This window comes from Molothrus aeneus, chromosome 4, assembly GCF_037042795.1.
Source record: "Molothrus aeneus isolate 106 chromosome 4, BPBGC_Maene_1.0, whole genome shotgun sequence".
Lineage (NCBI taxonomy): Eukaryota > Metazoa > Chordata > Aves > Passeriformes > Icteridae > Molothrus > Molothrus aeneus.
In genome coordinates, this window is record NC_089649.1 from 48,179,855 (window position 1) to 48,204,343 (window position 24,489).

Sequence of the window (24,489 nt, forward strand, 5' to 3'; positions counted from 1 at the left end):
ACAAGTAATTTCAATGGAGACATTATGCAGAAGAATTTGAAATCTAGTCAGAAAACATTGTTCGGCTTAACAACAAAATCAAAACTGTAAGTTAGAAAGGACTTAAATGTGACCTTTTTCATTGCCACATGGCAGCTTTTTTGTGAAATGCTTTAGCTTCCTGAGATGAGAAATGCATTCTTTCATCCATTCATTCTCATTTGATTTCTCATGATGTGCCTCTGTCTGCCGTTCTGCAGTTGTTTGCATATTTTCTTTGGAGCATCTGAGTGGCTTTTCTGAGGAAGTTAATGGGATAGTTACATACTTTTAAAAAATGTAGATATATATGCAAATCTCTATATAATTTATTATTCCTGATTTGTGGGCATGGCAAAAGATTTACTTAGCTTTCCTCAGTTAAAAGCTTACTTTCCATGAGATGAAGTTGGGTTTTCTTCCCTAACTTTAAAGTGGAACTAATTGTTTGTCCTGATATTTTCAATTTAGCCAGCAGCAGCTGATCAATGGATATATTTTCTTTAAAAATCTTTTGACAATTCTTGTCAGAGATAATTTTGTTTCCAGTTATATGCTTGACTTCCAATTCAGTTGCCTGCTTCCTGAAACTTAATTAGGTTAATTATTCCTTAAAGATTAAATGTGTAGCAGTTTATTGATATGACTAATGTAAGAAATTAAGCTATTAAGAAATACACAAGACACTTTAATTGGCGGAAAGATGTTTTTATAGTGGACTTAGGATTTTCTTCTCTAATGATTTCTTTGCTCCTGAGGGATTTCTTCTTTTACAGGAAATGCACATGCAAATGTGATCTTTGTTTTTCTGCAATTTAATACAGGAATATACAATGGATGTCTTCTTTCGTCAGACATGGGTAGATAAAAGATTAAAATATGATGGCCCTATTGAAATTTTAAGACTTAACAACTTGATGGTTTCGAAGGTATGGACTCCTGATACTTTCTTCAGGAATGGGAAAAAGTCTGTTGCACATAATATGACAGCCCCAAATAAACTCTTCAGAATAATGAGAAATGGCACCATCCTGTACACAATGAGGTATTTAATGTGTTTGTTTGACTTCTTACAATTACTGTATGCAAAAGTTGTACTGCCTAGACAAAATGGCAACCAGAGACTATTTAATTTGTTCCATTATAGGCTTACAATAAGTGCAGAGTGTCCCATGAGATTAGTGGATTTTCCCATGGATGGTCATGCTTGTCCTCTCAAATTTGGGAGTTGTAAGTTGCAATTATCAAATTTCTTGTAACTACAGAATTTAAATAGTAGAATTAAATTTTGAGCAGTTACTAGACTTTATGAATTTATAGAGTTATGTCTTGATATACAATCTCTATGCAGAAAAAACTCCTGTTAATTTCCTCAAGACTTCAATTTAAGACCTCAGAAATTAAACCCAGAGAACTAAAAAGCAGGCGGTGATTCAGCTATTATGTTAAACCCCACTATTCTGGACACACAGTTGCTTGAAATATGTTGTTTTTTTTTGGTTTCGAGGGAGGAATTGGATACTTAGTGAAGTGAGAGGTTCTCTGGAGAAGACAAACTTACCTTTAAACAGCCAGGTAAAAGACACCTAGGGAAGCGGGTTAGCTGACTTTCTCTACAGGTAGTGGAAGCACATTGACATCTTAAGAAAGAGGTGTAGGTTATGTGCAGAGATTTGATGTCTACTTGTAATTGTCTGTCTGCTGGCCTGTAAGAGGAGTCTGCATGGCAAGTTTAGACAAAATAAATAACTTTTTAACTGGTGAGAAAAATTTTAGTGCAGATGACTTTTCTGCTTTGAAGTCAGATGTAGGTTTTTGAAAAATATCCAAATTTTGGATAGAGGAACAGTTTGGGATTGCTGCATAAAAAAACTAGAGAGGGTAGCTGTGGTTCCCTGATGTGAATCCAAAGCAGAGACCTCTGAGACCCCCTGGAAATGGTTGGTGCTCTCCATTAACTATCTTGTTATTCTTTTAAGCCTTCTTGGTCACTGACTTCTCTGCTTTAGACCCTCCAATGGCTGGACATTAATCTGTTCTCCGTGACCCCAGATCTCTGATGTCAGGAATTGCTGCAGAACCTTCAGAGATTTTCCATTGCATAAATTTAGCTTATACAGCTGGATAGTCAACCTGAACGGGGGTATGAAAGACACAGCTCTGATACGACTTTTCATAAGTGGAGGCCATGTGCTGCAAGATTTGCCTTTGGTATCAGCTGTATGATAGGGGGGATTTGATAGTGGGGGCTCATTCATAGTAACAGCTCTTCAGACAGAATCACCACTCAGCAGGAATTGCTGAACACTAGTCTGATGTTTCCCACAGTGAAACTTGAAATAATGTGTAACTATTTAAAATGTAAGACTGATTTGATTCCATTTTAACAGGAGTTTGGACTGTGTAGGGATTGAATGCTAGCCCTAAGACATGTCTTTTGCATTAAATGTAAAATGTTTCTTTGTGTGTGCTTATTTTGGGGCCATTGTGAATTCTTTACTGACCTACGGTTTCTGGCAAATATTTTAAACAGAAGTTTAAAATGTTGCCATTTTTAGTATAATCATGTTTTTTTGTAAAGTAATGTGCACCCAATCTTCAAAATATATCCTCCTTGTACATACTCTTTTCTTTTTTATCTTAGTATATTTAAATAGTAAAATTATAGTTAGAAATTGCTAAAATAAAGATAAACTTTGCATGCCCAGGAAGGGCTGATCCATAAGGGATTTATGTTTAGTCTTCACATTCATATGTGAACTGAATTTATGTGTGACACTTGACATATTACCTCAGCTCTTATTTATTCTACTCCAAGGGTGGCTTTTTGGGGGTAACTTAAAATGAAGGGTATCTTCTGAAATTGTTTATGTATGTTTTACTGTTTGGTTTCAGTAGCTTTGGCTTTGGTTCTTAGTAAGGCATGAGAAAAAGTTTCCTATTTATGCAAACTGATGCTGTGTTGTAGATGCTTATCCAAAGAGTGAAATGATTTATACCTGGACAAAAGGACCTGAGAAGTCAGTGGAAGTTCCTGAGGAGTCTTCCAGTTTAGTTCAGTATGACCTGCTTGGGCATACGGTATCCTCTGAAACTATAAAATCAATTACAGGTAGGAATCTCGTCAGTAAAAGTCAACTTGACATAAAACTAACCTGTAACATTGCCCAAAGCCTGTTCTTTTTCTTCCTGTAAGTTTTATTCTACTGAATGTCATAGGGTATGTATTAAGGGCTGAGAGTGTAAATCTGAATTAGGTTTCTGTCCTTGAGATTTACATTTGCAGATTCATTACAGTAGATTGTGACAGTCTTTCAGAAAGCTAGAATGAGATCATTACTCCAAGGGACAAAATGAGCATTTAATCACTGCTTAAAATGCAGTTTGAAGAGTCAAGAGGATGCCTGGGTGAGGAAGTAATTTCTCAGCACTGTATCCACATTATGTGCAAAAGACTTCCTTTGTTTGGTGGTGCAAACAGCTCGGGGTAGAAGTACAGCATACAGAATGGGTTATTAAAACCATAAAAACCCTCTAGCCAGATAAGGGTAGTCACAAATACATTAGTCACAATAGATACTTCTGCTGATTTGTGCTGTAAGAAATAAGGCAAATGGCAACTACAGGCATCCAAAATGAGTGAAGTATCACTGATGAGCAGTGTGGTGATAAACAAGCATATTCCCAAAATATTTTTAAAATTTGGAATCATTTTCTAAGCATCAGCAGGTTTGGGTGTTGTGAGATAGTCAAAATGAAACCAATAAAGCAAATATATTTGATGTATTGCTCTACGCATGTTTTACTCAAAGATAAAATGGCATTTTGCAATTCACTAGGAATTTCCTTCTCAGCATATAGATTATTATGAATTAATAAAAAAAAATTCCTTGCTGTCCCAAAAGGCTCATTCTGTAGTGCTTTATTGTAGACAGTTTATTGTGTTTATGGTAAAACTGCTTTTTTGGTCTGTTTGCTTAATATGAATTACAACATTTTAGATAAATTTAGATTATTTTTAATTCTTCTCAATTATTTGTTTCATTATCATAGTGGGACTGACTTATAAATCTAGCAAAAATTTGAGATGCTTGCATAACATTTGATGTGTATCATTGTTCTTATTTTTTTATTGAGCAGGTAGGTACCACAATGTTACAGATACCGTGGTAGGTAGATAAATTGTGTTGTTGGATTCTCATCTTCAACAGCTGTCAAAAGGATTTTTAAAATCATGCTTATACTGTAAAATGTAATTCAGTATTAGTTGTATTATAGCATTTTTGATATCAACTTCCATGTAAGGACCTACTCTTTCTGGGATTTTTAAACAAACCTTCATTCATTCTTGTTCTAAGATATCTTTCTGTGCATGTTAAGTTATATGAATAGCATCACCTTAAACAATCCTACTTGAGAGTCTGAAACAAATTTTATACACAGAAAAATATTTTCTTTTTATTTTTTTTAGGTGAATATATTGTTATGACAGTTTATTTCCATCTCAGACGGAAAATGGGTTATTTTATGATTCAGACCTACATCCCATGCATTATGACCGTGATCCTCTCTCAAGTTTCATTTTGGATAAATAAGGAATCAGTACCTGCTAGAACTGTATTTGGTAATTATTTCCTTTTTTAAACTTTTTCTTGTACTTGCTCTTTTAAAAACTCTCACTAGAATAGGCCTTTTCAGTGCCTTGGGGTATACTCCATGCTATTGCAGAAACAAGGGGATAATTTAAATTCAGAGGGAATCTTGCTGTTGATGTATGAAGAATGTTGTTGAGTGAATCCTTGGACTCTGAGGAGAAACTTGGAATATGTAACCAGAAGGGTGGCATGGTAACCTGTAGAAAATGGCTCCTCAGCTCTAGGGATTCTACCTGCTTGAGGGAGCAAACTAGAAAGACCTGGCTCTGAGTAATGCACTCAAGTCCTTAGTCTACATCCAGATCAGGTTTATCCTCCAGTGGATAGCAGTGAAAGTACCTGAACTCAAGGTTTATAGAATACTTATAAAATAAATTGTTTTGGAGTGTGTGAGATGTTCCAATGTCTTGTTATGAGGTATCTGTGTCATCAGTGGAAGCTTGCTATGAATAAGGCTTAGATTCTGTTACTGTAATTTCTTATTTAGTGCTTTTCTTTCCTTTCTGCCACTGCCATCATGAAAATGAATTACAAAAGCAAACTGATCACAAGATATTAAAATTGATCTTTTCAAAATACAGCTTGAATGAGGTGGCACAGTGAAAATACCAGAAAATCTTCAGTGGAAGACAAAGTGCAAGAATCTAAATGGAAATATGTTTCCTAACAAAGAAATAGGATAAAAACATTTAAAAAGCTGCCTAAAGCAGGAAGAGAATGTTCTACTACAAGCCTCTCTATAGACTGCTAGATGCTGGCAAGAGTAATAGGGGCAGTTGTACTGGCAGCTCCAAGTCTTGCAGAAGAATGATTTAATGGAGAAAAATCTGACGAAGACTGTCAGCAAACTAATATTGTCACAGATTACCTCCTTGTTTTTGGTTAATGTTTGGTCATTTATTTTACTTTACCCTATTTTTACATCTATTAAGCAAATGTTTTTAGAAACAATTCAGAAAAAGTTTTTGCTTGAAGTGGACAAAGGTCCACTCAGGTTCTTAGAAAGGATAGGGCTAAACAGAGATGGGTCTCCTCCAGGGAAAGAAACAAAACCCAAACAACCAACTTTCCCTGTTTTGTTTTTTTTTTTTTTTCTCAGACCTAAACATTTTCAGTGGTGTGGTTTTAATACCTTCCCACTGAAGAAGGTTTTGTGAGCTTGCATCTGTATTTTTTATCCTCCTGAAAACTCTGAGAAATCCTTTGAGCTGTCATGACCTGGCTGCTACTCTTTTGTTTTTCTTCTTTAGAAGGAAGGACTGATGTCATTGTGAGCATTTCTCTGTATGGCAGTGTGTTGGTGAAGCCTTTTTTCATTATGTTACCTTGATGGAATACCATCATTTAGCAAATGGGGATGTGAGAAATCTGTTGAAAAACATAATCTTAATGAATTTAAATTCTTCTGAGCATAAAAATTGCATCTTGAATTACAATGGATACAGTGTTCTTTTCATAAGAGTAAGGAGATCTCTATTTGTAGTCACTCATCACCTCATCATGAGGTTATCATGCTAGGACTTATGCAGTGCTCAATGCATACTTGGGATTTTACATTTTTATGATATGGGATATTCTGGATGAAAAAAGAAAAAAAGACCCCATTCATTTGTTTTTATGCAGCATGTGTTTGCATTTGAAGTACTACCATGAAGTGACCATCTTTTGATGGCCATCTTCAGTGTTCATGCTTCACACATTTTAATTAAAGTTGTTATTTCAGAAGATGAAAATCTAATTAAATTTCATTGGCTGACTAGTAGCAGAAGGCTGTAAAAAAATCTGATGATTTCTTAACTAACAGAGTTTTTAGCATAATATTCTTCCTTAGCACCAAAATGTTTCTTGGGTTACAAGTGTGATCAGAGACACAGATGCAGAATAATAGGGGGCATTCAGAGCCATTTACAGGAGAAGTCATGTTTTTGTTGCAGTCTGAGGAGTACTCACCAATTTAACAACTTATATCTTATTCGCATGTTTAGAAAATAACTTGTAAAAAATTCAACTGAACTTGACATGAAAAACATATAAAATGAAGGCTTCTGTGTTTTTTTCATGTGAGCTGTAGATGATCTGCTGAAGTCATGGCTTTCTGTGGCTCCTTTAAAAAGTGGTAAGCTGTTTTAGGACTTAGCTGCTCATGGATATGTGATGCTTGCCATGACTTTAATGCAGTATTCACAAGCAGGAGACAACGACTCATATGTGATTTAAAATTCTTTGTTTGAAGGTCCTTGCCAGTTCTTGCTTTGTTTTACTTTGATTCAATAGTTCTTTTGCTTTATTTTTTTCAAGGAATAACCACAGTGTTGACAATGACGACGCTGAGCATCAGTGCAAGACATTCACTGCCAAAAGTATCCTATGCTACTGCCATGGACTGGTTCATAGCCGTTTGCTTTGCCTTTGTGTTCTCTGCTCTGATTGAGTTTGCTGCTGTCAACTATTTCACTAACATTCAAATGGAAAAAGCCAAAAGGAAGACGGTCAAGTCCCTTCTTGAATTTCCAGTTGCTCCAGTACAAAGGAAAAGAAGTACAGAAGAGACATTCACGGTATGTTTCCAGCTTACGCAAACATTTTCTGCATTTTTGGTAATGTTTCTCAGTAAAAATTGGCCTTTATCTTCCTCCCAGGCTCCCTTTGAGCTAAGGATGATTGTACATCAGATTAATGGAAGGCTAATACTACACTATATTCAATTACAAAGACCTGTAAAACATTATTTAATTCTTATTTGCGTTATTGAATAAACTCAGGGGTGAGGTGGCAATTATGTCCATCCATATGTGCAGTCTCTTCTATGTTTGTGTTTTGGTGAAGGTCAGTTAGGATGGGAATCTTGAGGAAACTTAGTTTCCTTTTCCTTTTCCACATTGATTCTGTGTGGACTGATTATACAGGCCAAGATATTGCAGAGTATAAGGGCATCACGTTATCCTATGTGGCTAGTGTCTTTAATTAATTAAAATAGGTTGAAGCATTGCAGCTGTACCTTGGAGCACTTCTCTAAACATCACAGATCTTGCATTGCATGTGTTGCCTACCAAGAGTTTTCTCTCTTTATCTGTTACAATTCCAGGAATTTTTGAAGAACGTTGGATGGAAACTTTCTGTCTACCACAGATATAATTTTAATGTAATTTGTGTATCTTTGCACAGTAGTTCACCTCAATTCCTGATAAGTTCTTGTGGCTCTCTTTAACAAAATGCTTGTCTGCTTTCCTAATGCTTTGGATTAATTGTGACTTAGTTGATTAGTGTGTGGACTGGCTCATAAGGGCTCAATCTCATTTCCAGTTGGGCTCACTTGTGATTACCCTTTCCTCTCTTCTCCCCTTCCCAATAAATGGTGCTTACTGTCTGAAGCAGCTGTTCATGAGACATGTAGCTAACAAAGCCACTGCAGCACCTGTCCCAGCCGCGCAGGGGCCAGTACTTCCCAGCCGTGGCTGGCTCTTGGCAACGCCACTCAAGAAGTGAGACGCTGACAGCAGCATTGTGATTTACTTACTCTTCCTGTCAGCCTGACTTTGTAATTTCCTTTGGCTGAGCCAGGATTTAAGAAGTGCTGTTTTAGACTAACTCTTGTTAATTTTGTCTTCTGTCTCTTTTCACATCTCATTTGTCTCCTTCCCTATTCATCTTCTCATTTTTGCCTTCCCACCCCTTCCATTTTCTATCGCTGCACAGCTGCTGTCCACCCACTTCCATTTTTCTTCCTCTTCTTTGCTCTCCTACAGTAGATACTGTTTTCAATCTCCTGGCTGTGTTGTTATGTTAGCTTCCATTTCTGCTTAGAAGGATAGATATGCTCCTGAAGAGTTTGTTATTTGTCACTCCTGCTGGTAAGAGACAGGAACCAAGAAATATGTTTATAGTAGCACGAAGTTCACCTTGTACACACAGGCATTAGTGCTATGAGCTTATGCTAAGCTTCTTGACTGTGCAGCATGAGGTTTAGTAGAGTATCTTGGCTGCTCCTGAGGAGTGAAAGTAAATACTGCTTTTGGTGGTAGGTTTTATTTGGAAACCTAGGAAAATAAATTACTTAAGAACAGTTTAATCCTAGGTTTATTTATTAGATTTTATTTTGAACAATAGGAAAACAGTTATTTACTCAGGTAGCTTGATAAAACTTATTCTCATGGACGCTTCAAAGAACTCTTTTGATTCATGGACGGAATTGCTTTAAATTAGTAGTGTGTAATGCTTAGCCATTTATACACATTTTGGAGAAATTCCTCTTTCTCTCCTTTTTTTTTTTCCCTACTGTTGTTCTTCTTATTACTATTGCTATTATTTAAAAAAAAAAAAAAAACAGCAGCAACAGAACACACATCTTTTTTCAACTTGAAAGATAGATAAAATGAGATGTGAAGAGTTCTATTCCACTGCTTAATTAATACTGCTGGGATAAATGTGGGAGCATTCTCACAGACTGGGAGATTTTGAAAGCACTCAAGGGAGCAATCTACTCAAAGGGTTACACATTAATGTTATGAGTATGTAAGTGAGTGATAGTGTTTTTTTAGTGATTGTACCTTGAACTGTTATTTTTTTTCAAGGGTTTCTCCTTAATTCTGCCTGTACTAAGGTTTGAGACTTTGCTCTTCCAAGACAGGTGTGCAAGGTGAGCCCACAGCTACTGTTAGTAAAGGCTTAACTACTGTGCAATCCTTTCTATGACTGGAGGATTACTTCTGGTCTCCCACTGAGCAGAACAGAAGATAGAATCTAATTCTCTAGAACCTTACATGGATGTTACACCCTGCTTTCCAACCTGACATGTAAAATACTCCTTGCTATATTTTGCTTATAAGGACTAATCTATAATTGAAAAAAATTCCTTATTATTATGTATTATATTATTTTATCTTTAATCATTATACTATTATTATTATTGAATTATTTCTTTATTCCTTATAATGAATCTGACTTTTTGTTCTGCACAAATACTGTCTAGTCAGTGCTGATAATGAAATCTCAGTTTCCTTGGTACTGAGATTGGTGGTGAGTTTGTGGTGCAAAGAATCCAGGACAATAGCCAGACTGTAGCATGTAATTTGTAAGCAGTGTTTCTTAATGTAAATCTGCACATTTTTTCTCAATAGATAAATGATAGTATTTACTATTAGTAGTATTTAAAAAAATCTGTGCTGTGCTGGCACTGTTGTGGTAGAAATTCTGTTGGTTACAGTACAATTGCCAGAGCTTGAGGAAAAGTTGCATATTAAACCTGAAGTTTTTTTCAAATAGACTTTGCCTATAATACTAAATTTTCCAGTCTCCCAAAATTAAAAATTTTCACTTAGCCTGGAAAGGAAGGGTATGCTTATTAGGAAAGAAGATGCCTGAATACCTAATCCTTACAGTTCTTTCTGTTGAATATCTCACCATTTGCAAAGGGCTTTGGATCTTCTACTAACTGGGAGGGGAGATCCCTGCCTTGAGCCTATTAGCCCTATACTTTAACCTACCTTGAAATGGCATACAGGTGTCTCTGCCCACTTTTTTTGCAACTGGGATGCCGTCTGTGTAGGTTCCCTGAAAAATTATGGAGCAGTTGAGGTTGTTAAGGAAAACAAACATGGTGACATTATAGTTTGAAATAAGGGTTTTGTTTTATGAGCTGTTGATTCTATATTATTAACTGGATGGTTTCACTCATTTGATCTTTTTTTTTTCCCTAAAGTAACATGGTGGGTTTGTCCTTGAAGGATTCTATGAGGGAGCAAGTTGGGATAAACTGGATTAGCTATAGAATATGAAGATTTTTCTATCTGATGATATCAGAAATTAGGCATATTAATAGTAAACTTTGGTAAAGATAAATTGCACATTATTAGAAGTCCTTTTTTGACAGGTAAATCTTTGACCAATTTCTGACCAGAGAACTAAAGTAGGTTTTCTGTATTGAATAAGTTCATATATTACTCATGCTAATTAGAATTTTTCAATGGTGGGTTATTTTTCTCTTTTTGGTCAAAACAACTTTTATAGTTGTCTTGGATCAAAGGCAACTCCTATCATTTATCATTATGATCAAATGATTTGGATATATCACTTCATGTTATATATTTCTTCACTAGAACCAATAAATCTTTACTGTAGAATATGTGGGCTATCTGTTTTTCTAAGTTATTCTCTTATGTAATTATATTTACTTTTTTGGAGCCACGTGATGGGTGTTTCTGATTAATACATTGATTAAAGTAAGCACTAAATGCAGTTCAGAGGCTAGCTAAGTAGTCTGAACTGTGTTAATTCCAAGAAAAAAATCCTGGCATCAAGCTAATTTACTGGGCTGAGGGTAGGAGGAGCAAGCCTGCAACAGCTGCAGATGCAGTTTGTGTTTCTTTATCACTTGATTTGACTTTAGCCATGGTAATCTTCAGTATTTTTTAATACTCCTTCCCCTGCCTATCCTATTTCAACTCTTTCTTCTTGTTTTTAACTTCTTGATAAAAACTTAATGTGTTTCAATGAGGAGTGCAGTTCTGCAGAAGACATCTCAGGAGTAAGACCCAAGCTTTTTTGAGGTCTGCCTGGAGTTCACAAGGGACTTGGACAGACTTTCTGTCAGGTACAGCAGGATAGCGCTTAAATATGTGCTCAACCCAAGAGAGGTAACTCAAACCTTGGTTAGCTGTGATTTCTTTGTTTTGGGAGCAAGTTAAAATGCTTTCTGTTTAGAAGGAATGAATCTATCCCTAAATGTTCTGAACTGCTTTTGTTAGTATAAGCAGAAATATTGCTGCAAGTCAACGTGTGATGGAAATGAATGATTTATAGTTTGTTATTGGATTCCTGAGTCTATTTTTATGCTTCTGTACTATTTCCTTTTCACTGTATTCCTATGAAGTTTATTTTTAAAGACCTACCCAGTTTTGGAGATGAAGAATGCTATTGAAAAGTAGTCTTCAAAAGATAGACTCCTAAACAGTGGTAACATGAGCTTCAACCTCAGGTGTTTGTTAGAAGAGTGTGAAACTCAGGGAAAATCAGGTCAGACTCAAAAAAACCCCTTTTGAATGGAATTATTTCTTCAAACTCAGCCACAAGTAGGTTGTAACTATCAATTTTTCTCGTTTTTTTTTTTTTTTCTGAAGACAGTTAAATGTCATCTTGTCCTTAGCAAGTCCTGTAGCTTCTAATGGGGGAACTCGGGGGTCCAGCTGTTCACTGCCATGTAGGCACACACTCCTCTCTTTGCTTGGGTGCTTTGTGACTGGAATCCACCCTGCAAGTTCACGAGAAATGTTGTCATGTGGACAACCTGCATGCTGCTTTTGTGTGATTCAGATATATTTTCTCTGCTATGAAATACTTATCTTTTAGTCATTTATGGACACAGCTCAACTTATGTGGTGGGGTGGGCGAAAAGTGGAAATCCTCTGTCAGCCCTTGGTGATCAGACATCTAGAGCAATTAATCTGGCTGATGGCCAGCTCTGTTCCCCAAACTCCTGACTTACAGAACAAAGATTGGGCTTGATAAATTGTTCTGATGGGCTGCATACAATCTTGAAGCTATAGGTAGGATACTTCTTGTTTTAGTGTGCCATTTTTTGTTGTTGTTGTTGTTAATCCCTGAAGTTGTTTAATGGTGAGATGTCAGCAGATACACTATTGTGTGTAAAGTTTCACTTTAAGTGAAACTGAAAATTTTAGCCTCTGGACCAAAACTTCTATTTGAATACACAGACGTACTGGAGAGGTACCAAAAATGTACCAGAGCTGGGGTAGTACCACTTACTTACTTTGCTCCTTCTTTGGAGTAGTGGGATAATAGCTTCCTTTGTCCCAGCAATAGTGAAGTGGAGCTAAACCCTCCTGCCTCATATATGAATTGAAGTATTTGAAGAGCAGCTTGGTCTTGATGGCAACACTTGGGCCACAGGTCTGGTTACTGGACTCCTTATGTGGATGCACAGCCTACCTCCTTTGTGTGACTTAAAGAGTCCTGCATTTCAGTTTTTAAATATAATGACCATTCTTTTCTGCTTCACTACTTCTCCACTGCCTAGGGTGTTACAGTTTGGGTTTTTTAGGGCAGTGGCATTTAAAACTCAGATCCTAATGAAGGAAGTCAGGCTCGAGAAATGCATAGAGTTCATCTAAATATAAGTACAGGACCATACAAATGGAAGCTGCTGTGCCATTGAACAATTTCTTTGACATGTCAACAGTTTTCTGCTGCTCTAATTTCATTAGTCAACATTTTTATCGTTGATGATTTACAGTCAAGATATGCTAGAATCAGGTTTAAATAGGGTAAGAGTGGGTGCAGGTCATAAACAACTGGCACATTTTGTACTGAATGCTGCTTGAAAGATAGGAGAGATTAATCACCTGGGAGAAGGTTGCAGTGACTTAGTGGGAAGTTTCAATTTTTGGATACCTGAAGGTAGATCTAAAATGGTTAATGAAATATTTTGTTAGCTGTGATGGTCAGGTACAATGTTTTATGGGGTTTTTTATGCTTCCTTGATTTTATTTGCCTTCTGTTGTTTTGCTGCTTTGTTTTTCGGTGCAGTTTTTGGGTGGGGTTTTTTTGTGGGTTTGTTTTTTTTTTTGGGGGGGGTTGTTGTGTGTTAATTTGGGGCTTTTTTGCTATTGGTTTTGGTTGTATGGTTTTTTGGATTGGTTTGTTTGGGTTTTTGTTTGGTTTGTTTAGTTCTTTTTTTGATTTTTTGGTTCTTCTTTTGGATTTTTTTGTTCGTTTGGGTTTTTTTTGTTTGTTTTTATTTTTTTACTTGGTTCACTAGACTTAGCCAGTTGTACGGATCAACTGGCATTATTCATAATGTATAAAGCTAAAAATGGGCTCAAACAATATGACTTGGGCATAAATGAGAGACATAAAATGTAAAAATTTTATTTAATATTTCACATAATATTTCTTTTTAAATAGCACAAATTAAAGTGCTATATTAAAAATTTTTATCTTTCTTCAACAACCTGATATTACTCTACTTTTAATATGCTTGGGTTGTGGAATGAATTTATAGTGTAAGTAGAGACGTTTCTCTACTGCAAAGTGAGCAGAGTAATTAATGGAAGTAGGCAATGTAGTATAGGATTTGTGCCTAGATTCTGAACCAACTTGATTGTAAACTCTGCTGAATTCCAGAATTCAGTTATAGTGAAGAGAGAAAATGGCAGGGTGCTTGACCAAAATTGTTGGGATGTAAAGGTGGACAAAGAAGTTTTGACAAAGAAGTTTTTTCTTATTGTAGTGGAAATGGTTTTTTTTGGGGGGAAGGTTGGGTTTGTTGTGACTATTTTTTGTCAATATGCACAAAAAGAAGCAGGAGTTTAGTTGCAGCACCTGGTAGATAACAAAAAATCCTGCTGGAGTGCTGTCTTCTCCAAGCCTTATTAGGAAATGTTATAATTGATCACTCTTCAATTTCCTGTAAGTATTAGAATGAACTGTCACAAAGTAGACAAGGAAATACAGAGTAATAATAATACTTGGCTGTTACTCATCTGATGCTAAAATACTTAACAGTGCTTACTCTAAGTTGTGGAAGACTTTATTGAAATAGTATTAGGATAAGGCTTCTTTTTGGAAACCAAAGCATAATGCAGTTATTTTAAGAAATAGTATATCCTGTTGTTTTAAATTCCAAAAATGTGGGTATCTTTCTCTGCCATTGTGATGATTTACTGGAAAAACAAAAAGACTGTCTTGCTCCAAAAAACCATATTCATTATGTTTTTTCATTAGAATATACAATGTATGTTTCTGTTTAACAATAAGTTATTTTCCTGACTGTACCAGTTGCAAGCATTCAGATAGGTCTTCTATTGATATAATGTCAATTTCCTCCCTTTTAAAATTCTTTTTTGGTAGTGGGAAATGTTACATAGTCAAAAAATATGTTGTAGGATTTCAGAAACATCAAGTCAAGGGCAATTCTTCAGGGTGACAGGGGTAAAATTTTCAGATTGTTCAGCATAAACCCTTACACTGAAAATTGTTGGGGAGTTTATAGTTTTCCCTGTGATGGTTAGTATGAGATGATATCTCTGAACACAAGACTCTTCATATTTTTTGCTTAAACTTTTTCATGTATTTATATTTAAATATTAGTTTTGTTTCCCCTCCACAAAGTTTTCAATACTGGTGCATCCAATGACACCAAATCACATTTGAATTTTCCAGCTGTGTGTAAGATTTCTGGCTGACTTTATTTTTTACACTGGGAAAATTGGAATCAGAAGAAATAAGCATTGAGAAGCTTGGGAAAATCTACAAGACAATGAGTGTTCAAAGCACTTTCAGCAAACTACTAAAGCAAACTTAATATAGCTTTAAGGTCAATGAATTTTGAAAGATAGAGAAAATAACTAAGGTCCTTGGTTCCTAATCAGCCATTCTTCTTCTTTTCAGAGATGTCACACAAATCACCTCCACAGTTCATTAGGACATGACTTAGGCTAATAGGTTTGTTCCCCACCATAGTCATGTTTTCAGTTCTTTCATTTTGGCATAAGATAAATAAAATCTTTAAGAATTGTGCACCAGTGCATACATGTTTGCATGTGTAAGGCTTTTACGCAGCACACAGGTGGATGGATTTATTTGGCATAAATTTGCCATGGTTTTTGTAAGTTATGTTTTGTGCACTTTTATGCCTGTCTGGTGGTAGAACATAGAATGGAGTGCTCTTCTTTCTTCTTTTCTCTTCCCATTACATGATTCAGATTGCAAAATGAACAGAGTGGATATTGAACTGGCTCTTATAACATATCTCCCCTTTGTTTTCCTTTCTAAATAATTTTCACTGCTCGCTGCACTGCTAGATCTAGGGACTAGAATTAATTGTATTTTGTGGCAGGGAAGCTTTTACTTGGCTATAATCCAGGGCTCTATGAGGCAACCCAAAGTCTCTAGTATTATTCCAGTAAAATTCTGATTGACTAGCTCTGCAACATAGTAGTAAACCAGGGTAGATTTCTCCTCCAAGTTTTGCTTTTGCTCGCAGCAGGTCAATATGGTGACTCAGTGGGATTTGGGACAAGCAGCATTATTTACACTGATGACAACATGCTGCTTCCCTGATAAATGTCAAATAGTGTGAATTTGGCAGGCTATACAATGTCCTCTCAGAAGAACAGACTGTTTTCTCAGGAAGGATTGTTAAGGATAAAAAACACTATGGTAGATTTTAATAGTAAAATAATACTAAATTACCATACAAACAATTTTGTTGTTGCAGCTAAACAGTAAGCGTTTCAAATTATAGTTGTTCAAAAATGTCAGACTTTGGTTGCTCTCAGCCTTCCAATTTTTGAATGAATTTTTGCTTGGATTAATTGAGTTCTCTCCGTTTGGGAAGGCCATGCTCTCATATAATACATTACTGACATTTCTGTAAATTCATTTACCTGTGTCTCATTGAAGTTTTAGTTGTGCTGTCATGAAAGACATTAATTGTATCCTTGGAAAATTAACAGAAAAGAATAAAGGTGTTTATTGGCTGTTAAGTTTTGATTCCATTCTACTAACACTTCATTGTTACATACCTGATTATTCTAATAAACAATTAAAATTCTTTGCCATTTTAAAACTGCTTTGATTGTGCTTCCATTTTCAGGAATTTTTTTTGACTGGTTGATTTTGTGTTTGGGTTTTGTTTTTTACTTAGGGAGATGAAGTATGCAAAATGGTGATTAGGCACCTGAAAGGCATAATTACTAAATTTCCCTGGGAGGCATGTAAAAACTGACTTGCTGCTTGTTAGGTGTTTGCCATGCATCTTAGGTGGATACCTACCCCGTTTCAACTCAGTGGCCAGCATGCCTCTTAGATACAGCCTCCCACCAATCCCATGTGGGAGTCTGAGCAGACTTGAGTCCTGCCTTTTCAATACTGGAGATTAGTAGCCTTTTCAACACTTAGATTAGTAGCCAGACTGCTAGGTAGTCCTTGGCATATTAAGTTCTATTGAAGCTGCTCTCTCATTATGTTAAATAATTTGTGTGGGGGGCCATGGAGAAGGAAAGGAATCGATTCTGGAGCTGGCTTGTCCGTGCATGCACTGCAATGGGAGGGCAAGATTGAAGTGTGGAGAAAGCAACATCTCTAGAAAGGAAGGATGATCACTTGTGATAGAATATCCAATGGCCTGGTGGGGAAACGCTTGAGATGTGAGAAGGCTGTGTGGATATCCCTGTGACAGGGCAGATTTGAGAAGTGGTCTCCAATCACCAAACCCATGCTCCCTTCCTGGTTGCTGGGTTACAGCAGAGGAGGACAGTCTTTTTATGGTGTGTCTTAGCTGTCTTGCCCCAGGAAAGAGCTCAGAGCTGGAAGCACTGGATACAGTTGGGTGGCTCCTTCTGCAAAGGTGTGTAATTTAGGCTGTGATCCTACCCAGAGCATTTCTCTCCAGCTTTGACAGCTGCTTGCTGGATGTCGAAGTGTTAGCTCTCTCTCCCACTAGAACTGGTACCAGATGGTGGTGGTGTGACTTGTAAAGTCTGCTGTGCATTTATCCTTGGGAAAAGAGAATTTACTCCTTTAAGTATTGTACTTCCTCAGTCCCAGAAAGAGAAACCATTTTAGTGATATCCTGTGGCAAAGATCTGTTGTGAACTAGAAAATGTATTGACCTGCAGCAGTGAGCTCTCCACCTGAGCAAACAAACAGTGCAAAAGCAGTGCTGGGATCTTGCACAGTGATGCTGTGAAGCTCTGTCACAGGGCGAGCCTGACACAGGTCTTCAGAAGTGTCTGTATATCCAACCCCACATCTGCTGAGCTGTTTTCCAAGGAGTCCTGAGGAAGATTAGAAGAATGCATCTGAATTATATTGCCAATACATGGCTCTAGTTTTAATGTGCACCTGTTTTTCAAGAGTTGATGATGGCTGTGCTTCCTGGTGATCAGAGAGCCTAAGAAGGGGATTTTCCATGCTGAGTACTACTGATACTCTGTTAGCTCAGGCAGTAAGAGCTGCTTATTTTGGATTCACATCTCAAAAGGATGTGCCCATCATAAAAACTGTGAAGAAATTTAAAATTACAGAGACTGATTTAAAGTTGCTATGTAGAGCACTAAAGATACAGAAAGTTGAGTTGCATGAAACAGCTGATTGTACAATGCTGCACCAATACAAGAGTTTCTCACAGCTTGCAGTGTTCTCACTGCTTTTGTTTTTAAATACAGTCCTAAGGACTAACTTCCCTGGTGTCCTGGTAACCACTTTTATTATTGCTGCATTCTCCCCAGGACACGACTTGTGACTTTTAAATTATGTTCCTGTTTGTTTTAGGGATTCTAGGTTGGCCTTATCATAGGAAATATGCAGTGTGGTTGTTAGCAGCTCTCTTTGTTCTGTAACAAGATGACTAAGTTTGTCAGTTCAGTACTGCATATTGCTGTGCTGATGATCCCCTTCCCTTGAACCTCAGCTCAGCTGCTGCACGCTACTTCACTTCATGCTAAATTTGCAATCTTGACTTCATTGAAGTGCAAAATTGCCTCACTTGTCAAAAACTGGTAATACATAAAAAACAATCCGGTACTTTATTTTTTTGGCTCAAGTTGAGGCTTACGTAGACTTAGAAATAGTTTCAGAATTTCCACATTATGTGAGCAGCTGTTTATGGTGTACAAACCATGTTAAATATTGAAGAATTTAGATCAGCTCATATTTGTGCATCATTTTAGTGCTGTAGTAAACAGCAGTATCCATCAAAGTTCAGCATAAATGGAAAAGCAAATGATGTGTGAGTTGATTTTTGGCAATAGATTTGTTGAAGGTTTTTTTTTTGTTTGTTCTATACACTCTGTCATAGACATTGACCATCAAACTTACTCCACAAATCTGCCACAGTATTAAGCAATAAATTGCATAGATTTATCCTGAGCTATGCTGAAAGCTTCTTTCATTGTATTATTCATGGTTAATTGCATGTGGATACAGCATTAATTACCACATTTTACTCATATTTGTAAGGAGGTTGGTATAGATGTCCTACCTTCATGCTAAATGGACTTTCTGTTCTAGTACTAGCAAAAGGGCATCTTGCATCAGGACATTACACATAGGAAGAATTTGTATTTAATGATTCTTTCCCTAATTTAGTTCTTTTAAGGATAAAATGCATGGGAAATACTATGTGATACTTAAAACTAAAGCAAAGTCTCAGTGCCTTTTAAAGCAGTCAATACTTAAAAAATATTTTTGCATATTGCATGCTATGTGACAAAATTTGTCTGACTGAATTTGAACCTCCTGTCCTATCCTACAGCCTCCTTCCTCCTCAGTGAAGTATGCTTATGCATAGGATGGGAGTTTTCTAAACCTGTTTTACTGAGCAAGTTTTTTGTTTTAGTTCTCTTTTTTTTTTTTTTAGTTGTATTCACTAAGGAAATATTCATTTGGGTAGAAAGGAGGAGTGATTATGAGTCTCTTCTCAGAAAGACTTTACTCCACATTTTTGCATATTTGGTCAATTCCTTGGCTTTACTACACTCACCTATCTGCCTCTGGCATGATCAAAGTTTTGGTGATAAATGTTTGAAGTTCCATGAAGGCTGGAATTTAGTTTTCACTGTTGCTGATGTTGGCTGTTAAAAAGAAAATAGGTATACAGTAGTGCACATTAATGTATCCCAGCCAACCACAGAGCTTTAGCCAATGAAGATGTCTTACAATTAGGACAATATATGTATTCTCAGAGCTCTTGAGAACTTTGATTATGCACAGACAGGAATTGTGCACTCAAATCACCCAAAATTTTGAAATTCATTCATACTGTTTCTGCCAGTAAAGGTTCAGAGGCTGAATTCTCCTGACAGGATCTATAGCAAGAAAGTTTCCTCTTGACGGAGGATTTATCAGAGCAAAGTACTTACAACTGCTGATTTGGTGGTGGTTACGATCAGAGTTCCTGGTGTGTGTGGAATTGGTTGTACCAATTGATTGGACCTATCAGATGGACAGACTGTTTCAAAGAAAAGGTGAAGCAGCATTTACCCAAGCAGAATTTGTTGTTTTATAGACAGGCAATCTTTCTCAGCTCTATTAAGCCTGGCAATGCACACTGGAATAGACTGGATGTTATAGTAGTTTCCAGGCTCCCATTTTGCCTTCCTGAGATACACGATTTTAAATGTCTCCCAAAAGTCTTACTGAAATACCTCCAGAAAATCAGAACCTTTCTTATTCTAGAGTGAGAATGTGAAAAATGTGCACTCGGTGTTTCCTGTGGAGCCCCGTCTGGACTAGCACGGCAGTCCTGTTGGCTCAGGACAATTGAGTGGTTTCCTGACTTGCCCTCATAAAAGAATCCTTACTTTTGGATAATCCCTTCCTTTCTTGGCTTGCATTTTCATTTGGCTCCTATTTGATTTTCATGTTATGTTTCTTGTTTTTGTGCCTGTGATGGGTTGACCCTGGCTGAACACCAGGTGCCCACCAGAGATGCTCTATCACTCCTCTCCTAAACTGAGCAGGGTAGGGAAAATACAACAAAAAGCTCATGGGTCAAGATAAGGACAAGGAGAGATCCCTCAGCAATTACCATCATGGGCAAAACAGACTTAACTTGGGGAAAACTAGTTTAATTTATTACTAGTCAAAGCAGAGTAGGGTAATGAGAAAACAAAAACTAAATTTTAAAATATCTTCCCTGAAGCCTTCTTCCTGTGCTTAATTTTACTCCTGAATTTATCTCCTGCCCTAGAGTGGTTCAGGGGGATGGGATATGGTAGTTACAGTCAAATCATTGCAAGTTATCTCTGCCACTCCTTCTTCCTCAGGGGAAAGAATCTTCTCAGTCTTGTCTTGATCTAGTGTGAGGACCCTCCTGGGGCAGACAGTCCTCCATGTACTTTTCCAATGTGAGTCCTTCCCAGGCTTTGCAGTTTTCATGAGCTGCTGCAGTGTAGGTCCTTCCATGGAGTGCAGTCCTTCAAAACCAGGCTGCTCCACACTCTGGCACGGGGACCTCCACAGGCTGCAGCTGCATGTTTGTCAGACACAGGGGAAGTTTCTGGCAGCTTCTCACAGAGTCCACCCCTGTGTCCCCTATGTCATGAAAACCTTGCCATGCAAGCATAGTCAGTGCTTCCAAACTAAAAGGCAGTTTCGTGTTTTTTGCTGTTGTTTTAAAAAAGATAAAGTGAAATAATTTTGGGAGGTAACAAGTGTTTGCATACATTTATAATTTTGTTGGTCAGATTGTCATTATCACATTACCCTTTTACTAGGGGTATATACCATAACTGAAATGACTGTGGAATGTTTTCCTAATACAATCTGAGCATTGTATTTTACTACGTTTTACAACAGAATTTGAGTCATTGAGGCTTGCTACAGAATCAGTCTTTTTTGATATTTTTATTAGTGACTTTGTCACTAATCTTCAGATGATGTAGAGTTGTGAGATAGCTTCTGTACAGAGGAGAAATGTTATTTTAGTAGGAAGAACTGAGTTATCTTTGCAATGTTGAATAGAGAAATATAGAAGAGCCCTATGTATAAAACCAGTAATAAGAATTTTTGCAAGATATTTTTTACATGGACAACTCAACAAGGAGGGGTACCTGAGTGCTTTAAATGAGGAGGAGGAACTATTGTCATGATATTATCTTGAGTAAAACAAGTGCAAGGAAAGGATAAATGATGGTCAATGTGCTGTTGAGGCCACCCTGACAAGGAGAGTGCATTCTGCTCAGCTTTGACAAGGCATGGCTGTGGGTGCTCCAGGAAGCATGCTTGTTTCAGTACCTTTCAAGAGCAAGATTCTGCTCAAGAACACAAATACAAACTATTACAATGACATCGTGCAAGAACAACCGGGTGTCTGTGATACACTGTCTGTGGAGCACGTTAGAAATGCCATTTCTGATTTCCATGCTCTGAGTGATTGGAAGGTGGTTTCCAGGGAATTAACAAAAATGATCCCACATTATTGGTGCTTGTTATGCTGTGTTATTTTTAGATATTACAGTGTTTTGTATTCAGCCTTTATGTGTACATTTATGTGTATGTTATGAGAAAAGTGTTTTTCTCTCTGAAATTAAGTTTTCTGAAGTGTTGGAAGTTTTCTGTGTCAGTAACAAGAAAGCACATGCCCAGTAGGATGTTACACAGCACACATTTTGACCATTTGAAATAGTATAGATAATTTTATTCTAGAATAGAGACCGTAATGGAAAATAAATAGTGAACCCAATGGCAACAGGCCTCATTTGGTCATTTAGATGACAGTTGAACTGGGGAGGAAGATGAGGTATTATGCAGATATATATTGATGGAAACAAGTTCCTACAAAAGAAATGGAGATGCCTGGAATGTGAGGAGCCTGACTGTTACCTGTCTGTCTTACCCATGTCTGTAGATGATGGTGCACAAAAGGGAAATACACTGAGATGGTCATTGAAAAGAGGTGAAAGTACAAGTGAGCAAGAGCATAAAATGGTGTCTCTGTAAACTAATGGCACCTAATTTATTGTTTTGCTCTTTGAACTATTCATTTTGGTTGCATGTGGAGTGACTGAAGGTGTGGTAATTCCATTCTCCAGCAGCAGCAGCACTTCTAAGCTACTTGTCTAATGCAGGTAGAGAACAGGAAGGAACTGAGACATGTCTTGGTTCCAGTGCAGATGTACATTGCAACCCCTGCCCCAGCCTGTGAATTTTTGCTTCCTAGGCACTGCTTGAGAGCTTTACAGTGGGTGACACATACTTGAGCAAGCCAGGTTGTCCAAGGATCTGCATGTAAAAGATAAAACTCACCTCCTCTCATTGACTAGTGCCAGCTTCTCCATGGCACAGAGATATTGTTTTGGGCAGTGAGCATTGATGACTTCAATCTGCTTAGCTTTGCAAGCCTTCAAGTGACATGCAGCGCTCCACCAGGTATTACCAAGTCTCTAGTAAATGTACCCCTGTCCTGATTGTACTTTATAATTTCAATTTAGCAGTCTTGAAAATGGCTTTACTGTTCCTGGGTCATTGACAACCCTAGTATGAAAGTATCCAATTTTCACATCTGTGTGTACTTCTGCACTTCCCAAAGAGTGACTTGGGCTTCTCTATCAAACAGTAAAATTAGTGTTTCTTTAGGAAAAACCAGCTTCTTGTGTTTCTTCTAGTCCTCTGCTTCTTTGGATTGCAGATGCAGAATAATAAATAAAAGGGATTGACATGATTCTGTGCAGGAAGGAAAACTGAAATTTAAGAGGGATTCTTTGATATATCAACTGTGAGCTGGCAAATACATCAGACATGAACAGGCATAAAGCTGTGACAGTTTCAGATAAATTCAGGCCAACAGTATTGCCAGTGACAGATTTGTATTGCAATTAACAGGATTAGGGACCAGCATTCTGGTCATGATGGGAATACTATCAAGTGATTTGATTTTTTTTTTATTTTAGTTATTTTTTTAGATTTCTTTTCAGCTTCAATTTCTTGGTTTCCTTGAGCAGAACAGTGAAAGCACAATTGGTGTAGCAGACAGACACAGTGTCACTCTTGTCACTACTCAAGGTACTGCTAGTACCTTGAATAATACCTAACCTACTCTCTGTTACTGCTCTGTCACTTGGCTGGAGAGAACTGCTGTTGGATGAAGGAGGAAAGACATTGCTGCATGCTTTCTCTCTCTTTGATTTCTGCTGTGAGCTTTGGCAGGGTTCTCTGGGAAGGCTGGAGGGAAGGGGAGCCAAAGGCACAGTTGGTATGGTGCAAGGCAATGCTTGGGAATGGTATCATCAGAGAGGCATAAAACATAGGACTTTTTATATATAACTAGTGGTTGTTTCATCCTGTCTGTATTTAGACATATGTACCCTATCGGTCCTCAAGTCTTTGTCTTCTGGTAATCAGTTAGTTTCTTAATTAGAAGATATTCACATGTTATATCTAAAGTATTATATGTTTTACATCATATTTAGGTGCATTGCTGAAGGTCAGAGTTCTTTAAATACCTTTCCAGAAGGAAATTCAGGACATGTTAGTCTTCCTCTTAAGTGCAAAGAATAAAGGCAGAAGCCAAGTCCTAGTCCCAAAAAATCAGTAGAATGTTAAACTCTGATGGATTTTCTATTCCTGTACTTCCTTATCTGTATTTCGGTTTCTCATGCAGCCTAATAAGTACTATTTGATTGAAGAATATCTTTCAGAAAGACATCGAGACTTGCCTGAAGACACCAAGTGATGGAGAATTCACCACTTCTCTTACCTAATGAACGGAGAGAAGTAGTTGATGAGAGACTAATTTATTCCCTGGTTCAGTTGTGCCTGGTTAATTTATTGCCTATGGTTGATGTGAAAAAGCACTGGCTTTATTTCTGAAAGAACAGCAATGTGGCAACTTGGTTTGCTGAATACTTGCATTTTAACAGCCTCTTCTGTAGAGGACTAGAGTTCCTAGTATATGGTAGTTATTTTTCTGGAGATATATAGAATAAATAAACCTTCATGGCTGGAAAGTTGCATCTAGAATGTTTTTATATCATCAGAGAAAGAGGTAGACATTGAGGAATCTTGTTTTGAGCTTGAGCCTGGAAAAAGCTGTGACTCTAATCTGAGAATCCTTAGCTTCGTGGTATTCAGTTTGTATAGGTACTGCACCACATGGAGTGTGATGTCTTCACTCTGGTATTCCAGCCACAGGTAAAAGGAATTCTTGTTTGTCACTTTATATGCTAGTAAATCTATTTTCATAATTTTTTGGTATCTTTGTTCTTCAGGATCAGCTATGGTTATATTTGTGAGTATTACTTGGATAGTACTTGATTATAGTTTCCATTGCTTTTGTTTGAGTGTTTATTTTAAGAAT

At 37.1% G+C, this 24,489-nt stretch overlaps 1 protein-coding gene across 1 annotated transcript in view; it reads left to right on the forward strand.

Annotated features, from left to right (window-relative positions):
* Window positions 1-24,489, forward strand: part of GABRA4 (gamma-aminobutyric acid type A receptor subunit alpha4) — a 39,780-nt gene that overhangs the window by 11,162 nt on the left and 4,129 nt on the right. Inside the window, exons 4-8 of the mRNA XM_066548461.1 lie at window positions 843-1,063; window positions 1,166-1,248; window positions 2,987-3,130; window positions 4,490-4,642; window positions 6,972-7,231. Coding sequence (XP_066404558.1) covers window positions 843-1,063; window positions 1,166-1,248; window positions 2,987-3,130; window positions 4,490-4,642; window positions 6,972-7,231 — 861 coding nt within the window. The remainder of the gene's footprint in view (window positions 1-842; window positions 1,064-1,165; window positions 1,249-2,986; window positions 3,131-4,489; window positions 4,643-6,971; window positions 7,232-24,489) is intronic.